This window comes from Hydractinia symbiolongicarpus, chromosome 10 (genome assembly GCF_029227915.1).
Source record: "Hydractinia symbiolongicarpus strain clone_291-10 chromosome 10, HSymV2.1, whole genome shotgun sequence".
NCBI lineage: Eukaryota > Metazoa > Cnidaria > Hydrozoa > Anthoathecata > Hydractiniidae > Hydractinia > Hydractinia symbiolongicarpus.
The window spans coordinates 22,763,539-22,779,401 of NC_079884.1; the positions used below are offsets into that span (position 1 = coordinate 22,763,539).

General features: G+C 31.7%; 2 protein-coding genes across 2 annotated transcripts in view; one reads left to right on the top strand and one right to left on the bottom strand.

Moving 5' to 3' along the window:
- The window catches only part of LOC130612360 (nucleolar and coiled-body phosphoprotein 1-like), a 114,573-nt gene that overhangs the window by 84,287 nt on the left and 14,423 nt on the right, over nucleotides 1-15,863 (bottom strand). The window lies entirely within an intron of this gene.
- Nucleotides 1-15,863, top strand: part of LOC130612355 (SKI2 subunit of superkiller complex protein-like) — a 42,246-nt gene that overhangs the window by 5,225 nt on the left and 21,158 nt on the right. The window contains exons 8-16 of the mRNA XM_057433661.1: nucleotides 1,521-1,699; nucleotides 2,052-2,168; nucleotides 2,953-3,098; nucleotides 3,174-3,320; nucleotides 3,409-3,493; nucleotides 3,565-3,671; nucleotides 3,757-3,997; nucleotides 4,332-4,544; nucleotides 6,362-6,472. Coding sequence (XP_057289644.1) covers nucleotides 1,521-1,699; nucleotides 2,052-2,168; nucleotides 2,953-3,098; nucleotides 3,174-3,320; nucleotides 3,409-3,493; nucleotides 3,565-3,671; nucleotides 3,757-3,997; nucleotides 4,332-4,544; nucleotides 6,362-6,472 — 1,346 coding nt within the window. The remainder of the gene's footprint in view (nucleotides 1-1,520; nucleotides 1,700-2,051; nucleotides 2,169-2,952; nucleotides 3,099-3,173; nucleotides 3,321-3,408; nucleotides 3,494-3,564; nucleotides 3,672-3,756; nucleotides 3,998-4,331; nucleotides 4,545-6,361; nucleotides 6,473-15,863) is intronic.

Here is a 15,863-nt window from a genome sequence, read left to right on the forward strand (position 1 = left end):
TTTATTCTTGCAATGTTACCGCAAATTTCATCCCTCAAAAAACTGCGAGAAGAGTGTGAATCCATGTAGGTTACATAACCAGACATAGTAGATCAGATGTTCTGAGACCAAATTTGGCTTTTCAGAAAAAAATTCTCGTGGCTGGGTATATCTAAAAGGGCCTAGATATGATAACTGCAGATGGAAAAACATCTTGTGGATTTTCTATAATGGCTAGCAACTAGTGTATAAGTCAAAAGGGCAGTTTATTTTGGGATGGACCAAAGCGTAAATGCTAAAGAGATGAGTCTTATCGCTAGGTAATTTATGATAAAATTTAGCAATTATATGTAGTGCATTGCAGCATGTATCATCAATAATTTTTACAACTTGCCTTTCAAAATAAATCCTTTTGAAGTAAAAATGATATTCTAATTTGTGGCATGTTGAACGATCAAGAAATTTCACAACCTGTGTCTTAAATAATAATCTATTTAAAATAAAAATCATGTACATGTATTAAATTTTAAGTTTAATTGCTTAGCTATGTGTGAACATTGATGCAGAATTATTTTTAAGTTTTTAAGAAATAATTGTTCATAGAGACCTTTTTTTTAATTTTCAGTAAAAAGACATCTATTTTGGCTATTACAGTCAGTAAAAATTAAAGCATACCTGACATAATACATAACTGAGTCACATGCCACAAAAAATCTGTGGCACAGCAATACGGAAACAACTTTACATCTTATAAAAATATTTCACTTTCAAAATTAAAAAATAAATATGTTAGTTCTACCTGTAAGTAAAATTATGCAGACTTGTTTATCCATGTCTCGTCCGTGTTCACATTCGCACCAGTGAAGGATTGCTAGGTATCAACTGAAATTTAAGGTTACCAACTATGAAAAGAATAAAGAATAAAAATTTTGTTCTTTTTCTTACATTATAGCATAAGGAATATTGAAATAGTCCAAACGGTCCAAAATTTTTTTGAAGGGTAAATTATTATAGTTAAAAATAAAGGTAAATAAAGGTAAATCATTGTGGTATGCTAGGTTGGAATTAAATTTGCGTAATATTTTATTACAACAATCACTGGTCATTGCTGTCGTCATCATAATTCATATGACATGTTATATGCAGAGTGTATAAGTTTCTCCCTATTTGTCACAACACTTTTAATATCAAGATCAACTAACTTTGAACTTGGGTAATTTGCAGGGCATTCTAACCCAATAGGGAAAATTATTTTGTCAATTTTCTGAAATTTTCTTTTTCTTTTTTAAGGTTTGATTTTTTGTATGTGCAAGCTAAAAAAGGACTACAATACAATAATCTAGCAATTTGTATTTTTAATCTTGTTATAGTGTTAGACAAAATGTAATATCTTGTTTTTGAGGTTACATGCAACTAATAAGATAAATTTGCTTCACCACCATTGTTGTGATCTTGAATGTTAATATATGAGAACATATTTATTTTTATTAACTGTATTCACGCATATTTGAGAGTGGAATCGTGACGTTTTGTTTTGACAGGGTTATCATCGGGTTCTGACAAGCAAACTATTAGTATTACCGATATTCTGTCAGTTGACATGGATTTAGCAGCATTGTACATTGATGTCTCCGAAAAAGACATTGCTGTCACTCAACAAGAAAGTCCTGTAGATGTTACTTTCTCAGTAAAAGAAGAAATTCCAGACCAGATATTGCAGGTAATTTAATGATTGCAAATACTGCAGCAAATAACCAAAACAAACGCCAAAATTTTAGTTAGTAAAAAGAAACATTTTTAGCTGGACGGTTTTAAATATATATTTAAAGACGAGACGACTTAAGAATTTTTTTTCTTAATAACTTTTTACTTTAATGAAATTCACTTTAATAATATACATCGTCATTGAAGATGAAAAACCTTACTTGCTAAGAATAATTGATACGCGCTATGTAATGCTTGGTATTTCAGTAGATCGTGAATTAAAATAAAAAATGTATATTATAATGTACATCTTCTTCAGGCTAATTGCTGTTTACATGCAATATTTTAAACCAAGCTAATTCTTCTAGGTGAATGAGCCAGAGGGTTCATTAAAACCTAAAGCAAACGAGAAGAAACAATGGGCTATTCTGGACAATTCAGATGTGAAAGATTTTCATCGTCAAGTTCCTGATATGGCCTTCAAGGTTGGTATTATTTGTTTCGATCCTTTTTTTATTGGAATTAATGAAATATAGTCCTAAAGGTTCTACTTGCTTGTATTATACTTAATGTAAAAATATTTGGACTAAAAGTAAATTAAAAGGAAAAACTGATAATAAAGACATATAAAAGTTTATTAGATTTAAAACTATACACTGAAGATGGATTGAGTATTATGCATTGAAAATTGGAATTTATAGTAACTCTAGAGAAACTTGCATGATACAATTAATTTCTTTTTTCGTGATTATTTAAGTTTATAGTTTCGTATTTTTCAGGGATATACTGTTATGAAATTATAAGGAAATGTTTTGCAGTGTGTTGATAAGTTATTGATAAAGTTATGCTCTAGTTCTGATAAGTTTGTTTTGACTAATTTTATTTTTATAATTTGACAGTAGCTTATTTTGATCACAAAATTAACAAAAGTTTTTTAGTATTGTCTGTTTATCTTTGTGTAATTCTTGGAATTTTCCCAGCAATTAGTTAAATTTCTGAAAGTATTAATAAAATGGATTTCCCAGAATTATTTTACTACTAATTTAGAACTAAAATAATGATCTTTGTGTTTTCTTTGAATCAACCACAATACAACCAAGTAGAAATCTATTGTACCCACTACCCAGTTAATTTTATTTTATAAATCACAAGACTGTGACAACAAAGAAGTATTATGTGTGTTTAAACTGTAGTGGTCTTCTTGTTGATGGTAGTTAATAGTTTTTAAATTATTTATTTTAGTATTATGCGACTGTTATTCTATTTTAGTATCCTTTTGAATTGGATAGCTTTCAAAAACGAGCTATTCTCCATCTTGAAAGACATGAAAATGTTCTTGTTGCTGCCCACACTTCTGCTGGGAAAACTGTTGTTGCAGAATATTCTATTGCTTTGGCGCAAAAGCACATGAGAAGGTCCTTAAATTGCTTCATTGTTATAATTATAACTTCCAATAACTTCATCTTTTATCTGGTTTTTGTTTCCTTTAGGGCTATTTATACTTCCCCTATTAAAGCTCTTTCTAATCAAAAGTTCCGAGATTTTAAAAATACTTTCCCTGAAGTTGGCTTATTAACTGGTGATGTGCAGATCAAACCTGAATCATCTTGCCTAATCATGACAACTGAAATATTACGGTAGAAACTTTAAATTAAATTAAATTACTTACTTCCTCCACCTTTGTTTGCTTCATTTTGTATAAGAAAATATTTTTGTTTTCATCAGATCGATGTTATACAATGGTTCAGATGTTATTCGTGATGTAGAATGGGTCATATTCGATGAAATTCATTATATAAATGATATTGATGTATGTTATTTTTTATTTCTTACATTTTTAAAAGGTGGAAAAAATAATTTTGATGTCAGTTTTCTATTTAGAGAGGTGTCGTTTGGGAAGAGGTTTTGATCATGCTTCCCTCCCACGTGGGAATTATTTTATTGTCAGCAACAGTTCCAAACACACTGGAGTTTGCATCGTGGATTGGGTGAGATGCTTATTAGCTTTTGCACCTAACATTTTTTCAAACTGTGCATGTTATCGTAGCTTTGTTTTATTTTTATTTTTATAAGAAAAACAAAAAAGAAGGAAGTATACGTAGTGCAGACAAAGAAACGCCCCGTTCCTTTAGAGCATTACTTGTACACCGGTAACAGCAACAAAACATCAAATGAGCTCTTTTGCATCTTGGATCAAAAAGGGAAATTTATTATTGAAGGCTACAGAGCAGCTGTCCAAGCCAAAAAGGAACGAGCAAGTAAGGCTGATGAGAATTATGGACCAAAAGGTATTCGACAAGGAAATCCTAAATTGGTAGGTTTTGCTATCATATTAAACTGATGCCTGATCATGTCTTTGTATCGAAAACTTCAAATGAAGAATTTTCCCTACTTAATAGCTGTAATTGTCAATTTCTACCGAACGCCCTTTAAACAGTTTTTCCCCCTAAAACCGGGACAACAGTTTCAAAACATTTTAAACTCCCTATTTTATATTATTTCAAACCTTTTAACTAGTTACACATTTTAGTTTTTGTCTAGATGTTTTATAAGTTTAAAGAAGTTTTCCTTCTTCATACCTTATTAAGACTTTTTGGCAATTTTCTTACTATTTCGAGGTTTAACAGTTGAAAGTGCATTCTTTTTAGGACCGTAATATTTGGTTGTCTGTTGTTCAAATGTTAAAAAAGAAGGACCAGTTGCCAGTAGTTGCTTTTACACTGTCGAAAAAGAAATGTGATGCAAATGCTGACATGGTCAAAAGTATAGATCTTGTATCGTCAACAGAACGAAGTCATATAACAATGTTCTTCAATAAATCTATATCAAAATTGAAGGGAGATGATCAATCATTACCCCAGGTATATATTTATGTTACTGGGAATGTTCTTAATGTGAAAGGAGAATTAGCAAGTTGAGCTAAAATGAAAGTAAAAGCAATGTAATCTTAAAATTTTTGTCTGAATTTCTCTTTCCCTTTGTTAAAAAATCCTTTAAGATTCTGTTATCACAGTTGTGACAACCTTTATGTTTTGTCTTTTAAAATAATTCGAGATGTAACAGTAAGTTTTTTCCCAGGGTGTATCTTTAAGACTTGTCCTTAATCACTTCTTTATTCTTATAAACCTTATAGATTATTTGAGAACATTTAAAATAAAAGCTACAATTTTGTTTTTTAGCCTAGTTAACTAACCTTCTTTTAAGGGTATCAAAAACCTCTAAAATGAAAGCTTAGATGCAACTAAATGTCAGATCCACCTCAATTACAATCAACCAATGAGCACAAAGTCGGCTTAATCACTTCTTACCCTCATAAATAATATAATAATTAATTATATTTTTTCGGGTGAGTTAGGCTATTCGCGCTAAAAACAAAGGATTTCCTGATATTGACCACATGGGCAAAAAAACATAGAATTAACCATTAAAAAAGCCCAGTTAGAATTCAAACTGCAAAAAAATTGTTTAAAACTCAGCGTAATTTTTCCCACCTTAACTATTTCGATTTTCTCATAGTAGGAAAAATTATGCAGGGTCTCCTGGATAATACTTAATACGGGAAATTGAATCATAGCGCCTCACCTTAAGAGCCCTAGCTTGTAAAAGAATTTTCGTTTCTCTTTAAAATTTTACCACAAGCGTTGCAAATCATACAGCTCTAAAAAGGTGTGCAGATTTTTTTTTCTTGAATGTTTTTCTTTTAACATCAGCTAGATGTAGCATCATATGCTAATGAGATTTCTTTCAAAACAAAAAAAGGCTATTGTAAAAAAATATACATAAAAAAGTTTTCCACACACCCTTTTGATACAACCAACCAAAGATTTTTTTAAAACAAAAGCCAATGAAAAATCTGAGATTATAAAAATTTGGAGCTTTTGAAAGCTACCTTTTTCTTCTTTATTGCATATTTATAAATGAGTATATCTGCTGACTCAGCAAATTAAAAAAATAAACAAAACCACTCCCATGTGCCTGAAAGTCTTTATATTCAGGAAATACCAAAGGTTGTTCGTATAGATAACACACTGATTGAAAAATCCATTTGTAAAAAGTGTTACTGTCACCCTATTATTTTTAAAATATCAAGAATTTACCAACAGCATATTTATCTCCCAATTCCTTCTTCAAAACATCACAAATTTTTGTCATAAATACATGGGCCATCTGCTTAAGTAAAACACCTTGAAGCACTTTTTAATTTTGCTGATATTCCGTTTTTAATTAAAAAAGAAGGGATGGTGCTAGTAAAGAGATTCATTTTTATCCCGAAAATTTATGCAAAAGAGATGTGATATTCCTGCACTTATATTCAAAGATGGGGTTGGCACTAATAAAACGAGTTTTGTTTATTTAAAAAAGATGTAGCTACTATCGCTTCCGGGTATTTAGCACTATGGGTTGTGTATTGTATGCAGCAGGTCAGTTCTACCATAACGTTACAATAGTTAAATTGGATAACTCACTGAGGACATTTTTCTTAAGCAGCTGAGTTCTTATACTTTTTTGTAATTCTGGCATTTTTTTGTTTTTGTTATTTTCTCACTTATATTGTGAAAGTTATTCACTTTAATTAATTTCATTAAAACATTAATTAGTGGTTTTCATTGTTGTGATGATGCCATTTCAGGTTTTCCCCCTTATGGTATAATGATAAGATTTTGCGTATTTATATTAGGTATTGTGGATGAAAGAACTGTTGAAGAATGGAATCGGAGTTCATCACAGTGGTGTATTACCTATTCTTAAAGAAGTTGTTGAGATGTTGTTTCAAAAAAGTCTTCTAAAGGTTTGTGGTGTCATTACTTCTAATATTTCTTACATTCATAGTTTTTTATGACAATTTGTAACTATATGAAACAGACAGTTTATACTTCCAAGCCTGGTATAGCTATATGTACATGAACATATTTATTTTGAATGAATAATGTGATCTCAGTTTTGACTGGTGTGTTAGAATACTTTAAATATTTGCAACATGCCACACAACGCAGCATAATAATTCACGCAGAATTCTACTGGGTAAAGTTATTAAAATCTTGTACATACAAATTTCCAGTTGAACATACAAACTTCTACATGAAAACGTTTCCAAATTCACTTTTTTAAGTAAATGGAAAAAATTATTTCTAATGGTTAACATTGCAAGTTATTTTGGATATGGAAGTTAAAAGCATATCAATAAGTGTGTCAAGGATGGAGAGTGTTGACAGTGTGGTGAAGATGGAGTGTGTGGACAGTGTGGCAAGGATAGACAGTGTGGCAAGGCTGAAGAGTGTGGACAGTATGAGAAGCGTGGAGAGTGCTCCTAGTTGGAGCCAGTGTGGAAAGGGTGAAGAGTGTTAATACTGTCGCAAGAATGGAGAGTGTCGACAGTGTCAAGGAAGGAGAGTGCTGATATAGAGAGTAGCTTGCTCTACTAATGATTTCGACATTTCTATCAACGTAACAATCTCGTATGTTCATATAGTATAAAATACTTGTAAAAATAAGCGCTGCTGTTGAAACATGTCGTGCTTTTTAATGTTGTTTTATATATTCCTTACGTTTCCTCCATTCTGGCCATAAGAGATGTAATCAATAAATAATTATTAATTATATTTTGTGACGTCATTCAACCTTTTAAATGTCGATTTGGTCAATCAATTTGGTTAATTTATTTATTAAACAAAAGTTAAAGGTGAAAGTTGTTAGTATCCTATTAAAAGATTTTTTAATCACTTTCGTTATGTCAAAGTTAACCTCGTGGGTTTATTTATTGGCTTTGGTTGTCCATTTTAATGATTTCTGTACCTTGTAAAATGTGAAACTTTTTTATACAATTCCAGTCTACACGTAGCAAATTTTAAATACTTTTGATAAATTAAATTTATTTCTAAATCAATTTTTTTCTTTATGCAGAAAAACCTTTTGTTGAAAATGTGTGGTTTACCTCTCTATAGTAATAGCAATATTTAGTCTGTCCCTGCGCAGCATTGTACCGCAAGTAGCAAGACACACACAATAATGCGGTATAAAAAGGACCGACGAACCCGTGGGTTTTTTCCACGGGCCACCGTCTGGTATACTATATTACACCTGTTGCAAACTTTTTTGAAATTTCTACTTTCAATAACGTCACTACCTATTGGAACCATAAACTGTTTGGTGTGAAAAATTGTCGTCTTCCTGCAGTTCTTATTACTCATTTTTAATCCCGAGATCCTCAGATAATTTTACAAGTTGGACTTTCCTAAGGGATCTTCATAAGAAGTTCACAATATATTCACTTTTTGTTAAAAGTTCTTAACTTCTGTTATAGCTTTTCAAATATTTATTTTTCTTCTCGCTCGACCGCCATCTTGACTATTTTCGACCTTCTTCTTTGTTAAAAATTTTTTACTAGCTCCAGTCTTTTTTAGTGGCACGTGACCCTGTTACGTAATATTTATGTAGTGCATTGTTTATAAGAATTATCAAGGCAAAGTTTCTGAAATTTTAAGAATACTTTTAGAATGACTCTATCTTCTAAAAATTCGACTAATCCGAAATTTTCATTTATAGAAATTTTTTCTTGAAGAATTTGCAACGACGTAAAAGAAATTATAGTGTCACCAGTATTTTGTTCTTTTTTGATATTAGTCTTTTTCTATTTTTTTCAACCACGTTTTAAATATATATAAACAGTGTTCAATTTTTTTCATCATTTACCTAAGAATCCCTTTTAAGAATAATCTAAGATACAAAATGTCGATTTCTAAGAATCACGAGACTTGTGTGAAAAAGTATGAAACTTATAAAAGAGAAAAGTTTGTAATAAAAAAAACGGAAAACAATTTAACAAATAAAATATTTTTTTTTTATTTACATTTGTACAATGTTTACAACTTTAAAAAATCAATTACTTTTTTTGTCACAAATGAACAATTTTATTATCATACAGAGTAAAGTTTTCAATACTTTCATAAATGTGATCTTTAACTCGTGGCGTTATGTAGTTCGTAAAGTTAGATTTTTTTGCTCTCCTTCGTTTGAAGTGTTGATACACTATCAGGACGATAAAGCCTCCAGCTAACACAATCAACGAGGTTATCATTGCTGAAGAAACTATTAGAGTCATGTTTTTCGGTTTTGTTCGAGTGCTGCAGTACGTTTTCGCTTGTTTACACATCCTCTGTGGTGGAGTGTGATACTTATACTTAAAGTATGACACCACACACACATCGTACGTAGTGCAATCTTCAAGATTCTTTACAGTGTTGAAACAACCCACAGGATTTGCGCAGCTTTGTGTGATGTTGGTAACGCGAACTGTTTCGTTGTTTCTTATAACCTCGATAGATTTCCTTACAATGTGAGTCACGTCCCTTATGTTTGTCTCCCATTGGACGATAAGCTTTTTAACTTCGCCTGAAATGTTGATTATTTTCGGCTTGTGATCATCAATGCAAAAGAAGTGCTTCAAGTAAGGATTCCATACCTGCATGATTTTAATCTCCTTCTTTGTGTTCGTGTTCCATATGCGCAAGTCGTAGTTAGATTTAGTAGGCTTTTTCCACCCTTGGCATTTAATAGACAAGAGTGTGTTTTTGTATCTTGTTCGACATGCAGCCATTGGTTCCCAAGCTCTCCATCGCCGCTTTTTTTGTAACTGGTAACTCTGTAAGGAGTCTGTGTCGTTGATTTTCTCATGGATTGAAACATTTAAGTACATTTGCTTTAAATCGTTAATCGTGCATCGTATTTTGACTTTTTGTTGTGAACTTGAAGCTATAGCGAATAGGATATAAAGTATTGGAAATTGATAAATCATTGTGTTTTATGTATTTTTGACTTCCGAGTGTCCTATGTGAGATAGATATGCTGACGCAATGATCTGCGTCAAAACAAAACTAGTTACAGTAGAAATATGAAGAATAAAAGATGCTATCGTATGGATAACCAGTATTTGTTTTTATCCTTTGTAGACTTAATTATAAGTATTAAATATATTTTTTTATAAGTTGCAAGTGAAAGTTGTTCTCTTCTGTAAGTAATGAGTGGTTTTTTTGCGATTATTTAACAATGCAAAACCAATTTTTTTTTTTTTGCTGAGACAGCTTTCTTAGAAAGCAATTTATAATATGACGTTTTGGAGTTTAATAGCCCGACAACAATGTTTCAAGTGTTTTAATAAATAACTATTAATTGGAGATGTTATGGAAGATAATAGGACTGTCTCTGTCTATTGGTTATTTTGTGTTAATGTTAAATAAATTTCGTTTTGTGTTCTTTTGTGTTTTGTTATTGTTATGAACAAATGCAATTCAATTTTTAAATGTTTTTATATTCAATAGTTTATTGACAGGTGTCAGTGATTATCAAACATATCGTCAATTATTGCTAAGGTCTTCTCTCAAGGGAAATTTGTATTATAAATGAAGTATATTTCCAGCATTATATTATTTTTTTACACAATTAAAAATTTATTTACACTTTAACCTTGACCTTTGTAAAAAGTCAAAATCGAAGGAAATAATTTTTTTCTTAACAAAAAAAAATTCATGTTTTTTTTGTTAATAAATTAGTCATATAGTTTATTCTCTGCGATTAGATTACAGTCTTCAATACTCTCGTAGACATTATCTTCCACTCGTGGTTGAACTTGTCTGAAATACAACTCTCTGGAAGCTCTGCGCTTCCTGTGCTTACAGACCAAAAATGTAACGATAATGCTTCCCAAGATGACGCATAAACCACCGATCGTAGTCGGAATCACGATTTTTACCCCGCTATGTTTATTTTTCTCGCAATATGTCGTTTCTGTTTTGCACTTTTTATATGGATGCAACAGTTGGATGTAATATTGAGATATACAAACGGTATATGTAGTACAGTCACTAAGATTTGTAATGGTTTTAAAACAGCCTGTAGCACCGCCACAGTAGTCTGTAGTGTTGACTCCATATACAACTTTATTATGGGTCGATACTGTTATTGAATTGTAGCTGATATAGAAGAAGTCCCAAGAATTGGCGGTATATCGTAGAGTGATCTTCTTAATTTCACCAGAGATGTTTAATATTTTTGGGTCATGATCGGTAAAGCAGAAGAAATATTCGTCGCGTGGAACCCAAATTTTTTTGATGGGAATCATTTGATTTGTGTAATTATTCCATATTTGCAATTTGAATGTCTCAAACGAGGTTCGGAGGTTCCAAGTCAGTTGACATTTAACTGAGAAAGTTTGATTCAACACAGACTGTCGACAATCACTCAATGTCGTCCATTCGGTCCATGCTGTTCTTTCTTGTATAGAGTAATACTTTAGAAAACTTATATTGCGTTGTGCAATTTCGAACGATGCATTTAAGTAAAATTTTTCTTGCTTTGTTGTACATCTAAGTTGGACGTCTTTTTCTCCAATACTTAATGCAGTAAAATAAAGAATAAAAAAAATCGGGTTTATCTCCATGTTGTTATTTAAGCTTCTCTTAATGTTTTAACATATAACTAAAAATGAAGTCCTGTGTATATAATAAACACAATATGTTTTAATGGAGTAAATGAGAAGAAAAGTTTTGTAATTGAGATTATTAATTAAGTGTCTTTACTCTATGTTATATTTAATTTTGAAATAAAAGATCTTTAGTTAAGTGTGTTGAACAATTATAGTAATTATATTTATGAGAGTAATTAAAGGTTTCATATAAAAGGGTTCATCTTATTAAAAGGTGAATAATGTCAACATTAAAAATTTTTTTGTAAAGATTCTTTTCATCAAGGCTTAATTTAAAGACAGGTCTAAAAAATGAATTCACCCCAAGTTTTTTTTAGCGCGTAAAAGTTGTGTTATTGTACCCAGTCCCACAAACTTTTAAAATGTGTTATACTTTTAAAATGTGTTATACATTTGTTCTTTTACAATTTTTATTATAAGAACAATTTTTATACGAAGAACGAGGCTGGGAATATCTGAAAAATAGGAGCAACTTATAGAATAGGTTAAAATTTTTACTGATATCCCTTTTTTTGGGATGGTAGAATATTTGTTGCAATTTTATTTAACTTGTAATTGAATTTCCGCGCCCGAAGACGTAGGAAATTCTTTAAAACCGTCGTTTTTTTCTTTCGGAGCATTTTATGAGAAAAAATCGACCCTGGAATTTCACGTTGGTCCGTCACAGATGTAAACTTCGTACCCAAGCTCCTTAACTACTGGGAAGTCTAGTATTGACGCTTCAGGCCAAAATTGGTATTTTTTTTCGACAAAATTTGGCACAGTTAACAAAAAAGTATGCTGAACATAATGGTGACATAATAATTTTGATTTTTGTCATCTAAATGTCATTTTAGGCCAAAATTGGTCCAAAAATTAGAACTACTTTATTTTCAACAAAATTTGGCACAGTTAACAAAAAAAGTATGCTGAACATAATGGTGACATAATAATTTTGGTTTTTGTCACCTAAATGTCATTTTTGGCCAAAATTGGTCCAAAAATTAGAACTACTTTATTTTCAACAAAATTTGGAACAGTTAACAAATAAAGTATGCTGAACATGATGGTGACATCAAAATTTTGATTTCTTCTTACCTAAATGTCATTTCAGGCCAAAATTGGTCCAAAAATTAAAACTACTTTATTTTCAACAAAATCTGGCACTGTAAACAAATAAAGTATGCTGAACATAATGGTGACATCAAAATTTTGATTTCTTGTTACCTAAATGTCATTTTAGGCCAAAATTGGTCCAAAAATTAAAACTACTTCATTTTCAACAAAAATTGGCAAAATTAACAAAAAAAAGTATGCTGAACATAATGGTGACATCAAAATTTTGATTTTTGTCACCTAAATGCCATTTTAGGCCAAAATTGGTCCAAAAATTAAAACCACTTCATTTTCGACAAAAATTGACACAGTTAATAAAAAAAGTATGCTGAAAATGATGGTCACATCAAAATTTTGATTTTTTGTCAACTAATGCCGTTTAAGACCATAAACGTTTCAATCACAAGACTTTCAACCATGAATGATAGGCTGTATTTTTTGTTAGCAATTTATTTTAAAATGTGAGTTTATTATGACACGTTTCGTTTTGTTTGCGTTTGTTGTAAGATATAATGTCACTGATGGGCTTTATCTTCAGAGGTTCATGCACCAAACCCCTTCGAATGTTTGGCACAATAACACAACGAATTAGCAGGTTTTCATCAAATATTTTGGTAGCGCGCGGAAATTCTTAGAGCCCCCAGGGCTTCTTGTTTAATATTACATCGCGAATATTTGTAACATACTGTAAACTCAATAAAATACGCTAAAATATAAGAATAAAATAAAAACAATTTTACGCTGAACTAATAAAAAGCCAAGGTTAAAAAAATATTCTGGTTCTTAAAAAATGTTCATAATGTTGATTTCTAAGTCTCTTGGTTTTCTGGATCAACAACACCTGTATTTACATAATTTCTATACTTTTCGATATCTAATTAATAATTCATATCACGCATGGTTTCTACTAACAATATCCAATATAATAAAAATGACAATAAAATGTATAGCCTCGATGGAGCAGATAAAAACCAGGTCAACGACTTTAAAGGTACTGTCCGATTAAAAATCAACTAAAATTTTGACAAAAAATTCTTATTTGGAACTAATTTCTATAAAATAATTAAATAATATTTGTTTTCTTTCCTAACACCAACTGAACAATATCTCATTCTTGTTTACAAAAAAGCATGCGGTCTCTCGCTTCGATTGTTTATATGGATGGCGGATGATAGGCACTAAAGCGAGGCTGAAAAAATATGTCGCGTGTGACGTATTTACCTGGAGCGCGCCGAACTGACCAAAATAGATAAAACGTGGGCCAGGGCTGATATTTTATTATATGTTTAAAAATTTTGGTAATTTTACCCCCTGAATTGTGAAAGACCGCTTTTTATGAATTATTTATATGGAATTAAAAAATCGAAGGCGAGAGATGTGTCTAGACCTTAAGGTAAACACACACTGTGCTAATTCTGTACGAACCTAAGTAAGAAGCTTTCGCTAATAAAACTTGAAGTTCAATATGACTTTAGCCTTAGGGTTGCATAGTTGTTTCAGCTACTCTAAAGACAACCAATCAATAATTAAAAATTAGTTTCCTCTTCGCTAGATGTCCCGCCACAGAGAGATTAGACTCAGATCGCACATTCAGTAAGGTTGAGAGGCAGAATAATGTCGTGGTGCGCTGTTGTGAGTTGCACTAACAACAGTCGAAAAAAACAGGATAAAAGTTTTTTTTCGCTGCTCAAGGATCCAAAAAAAAATCTTCCATATAAGGAAAAACCAAAAGTCAGAGAAATATCTGAACGGAGGAAAGAAAAGGATGTTAAGGAGGTGAATGGGGGCTGGTAACTAGGTGGTCGTTCGAAACTCTCTGTCATGGAGTGCCACCAAAGATGTTCACAGCGTACTCTTCAATAAAACCACCGCTCGGAATTCTTCGTGTTCCGTAATACATTTTTTATCTGAAAAATATTACAATATTACTCAATCACACTCGCATCTAAGAATTACTCATGAAGGAGTAGAAACTTTTATACCATGCAATTGAAAATATTTAATAGAGTCCAGTCTTTTTCAGGAGAGGCGTGCGATCGCACGCGCACGCCTTGGCACACGCCTAAATCGTTTCAGGCGTGTGATTAATCGCACGCCTGAAAAATAAATATTGAGTTTTCAAAATCAACTTATAAAATCCATAGATCTCAGAAATTATTGAATAGTCCTGGTCCTTTTAATCCACAAGCAAGCCTATTCATAGCCAACCTGACCATCCTAGCTAATTCACCGACTCCTGACTTAGTTAAAAGAACTACGTAGACATAAATCTCTCTTGCCTGGTCCCTTCGTCGTTGGTAACCAGGTCTTACACAAGAAATCCAGCCATGCGGTTCTTAACTAATGCGGAGGTGGAACGCCGACGGAGCACGGATGAAGCAAGTCTGCAAAACTGCACTTACAGGCGGAATAGACATTTTATCATGGATTTAATTGTAGATAATTTCTTCATTTGACAAAATAATTGGAAACCATAGCAGGTCCGAATTTAATGGATTTTTTCTTTATGCCTGTAAAACCGAAACCCACGGGCGGTATAAATTTTTTTCTGTAAAAATTTTGTTAAAGTGTAGCTGAACTTTTTGAATGAATTTTGAAGTTTTATTTAAGCCACGTGGATAAAGATTTTTTTTAATTTGAAAACAAAGCATATTTTTGCCTATTTGCTTGTGAAAAATAAACAATAAATATAAAAATGACAGTATAGAGTCATGCATACTATTTCGGACATGTAGAAAAGGAAGTTAAGATTGAGAGAGTCGCTATACCAGTAGACGGCTCGAATTGAAATCCTAGAACCTGCGAATTATTTTCATTCATTGCTATCTTCATAAAGAACTTTTTTAAACAAAGGAAAAAAATTATAAATAAACATTTAGTCGTTCGATGCGCAAGTCGGGGGGGGGGTTCGCCTAATAAGAAGCCAGGTAACTACGTCACAAGCAAAAATGTGCTGAATAATGAATTGACCCAGTCCTTTTGCCGCGTTCGAAAGTTTGTGAAGATGGTAGGCTAGTGCAGCAAGATCAAAACAAACAAACGATGGTGCTAAGTATTGGATAAATCTTTGTTGTTTAAGAGTGCAATCTTCGTTATTTTTGATACTTAATAAAACAAAAGAAAAGATATTGTTTTTTAATCGGACAGTACCTTTAAGAAATTAACCTCCATATTAATAATACCCATTGTCTGTTTGTCTCTGCATGGTTTTACAGCCGTGTTACGGACACACGAAATAACGTGATATAAAAAGGACGGGTTACTTAGTCTATAGTACAATACTCGAGGCCACAACTAATTAGTGCGGAAAAATGTATTTGAGAGTAAAAGCTGTTGGCATATGACTGTGTTATGATTTTAAGCCACTTTAAGACTGAACAGGGTTGTCCAATCTCCTAAATAACCTTAAAAAATAGAGATATTTCTAAAATAACTTAAAAATCGTAAAATCGGACCTAATTTTTTTTGTCCTAAAATTTCCTAAGCTTTCCTATATCCTAAAATTTCCTAAAGTCCTGCTTGTCCACTTTTTATTCAAATAATATGTCGAAATGGCACAGCACACTAATATTATGGAAAGTCTTTGTTTGCTCTTAACAAAATCTCT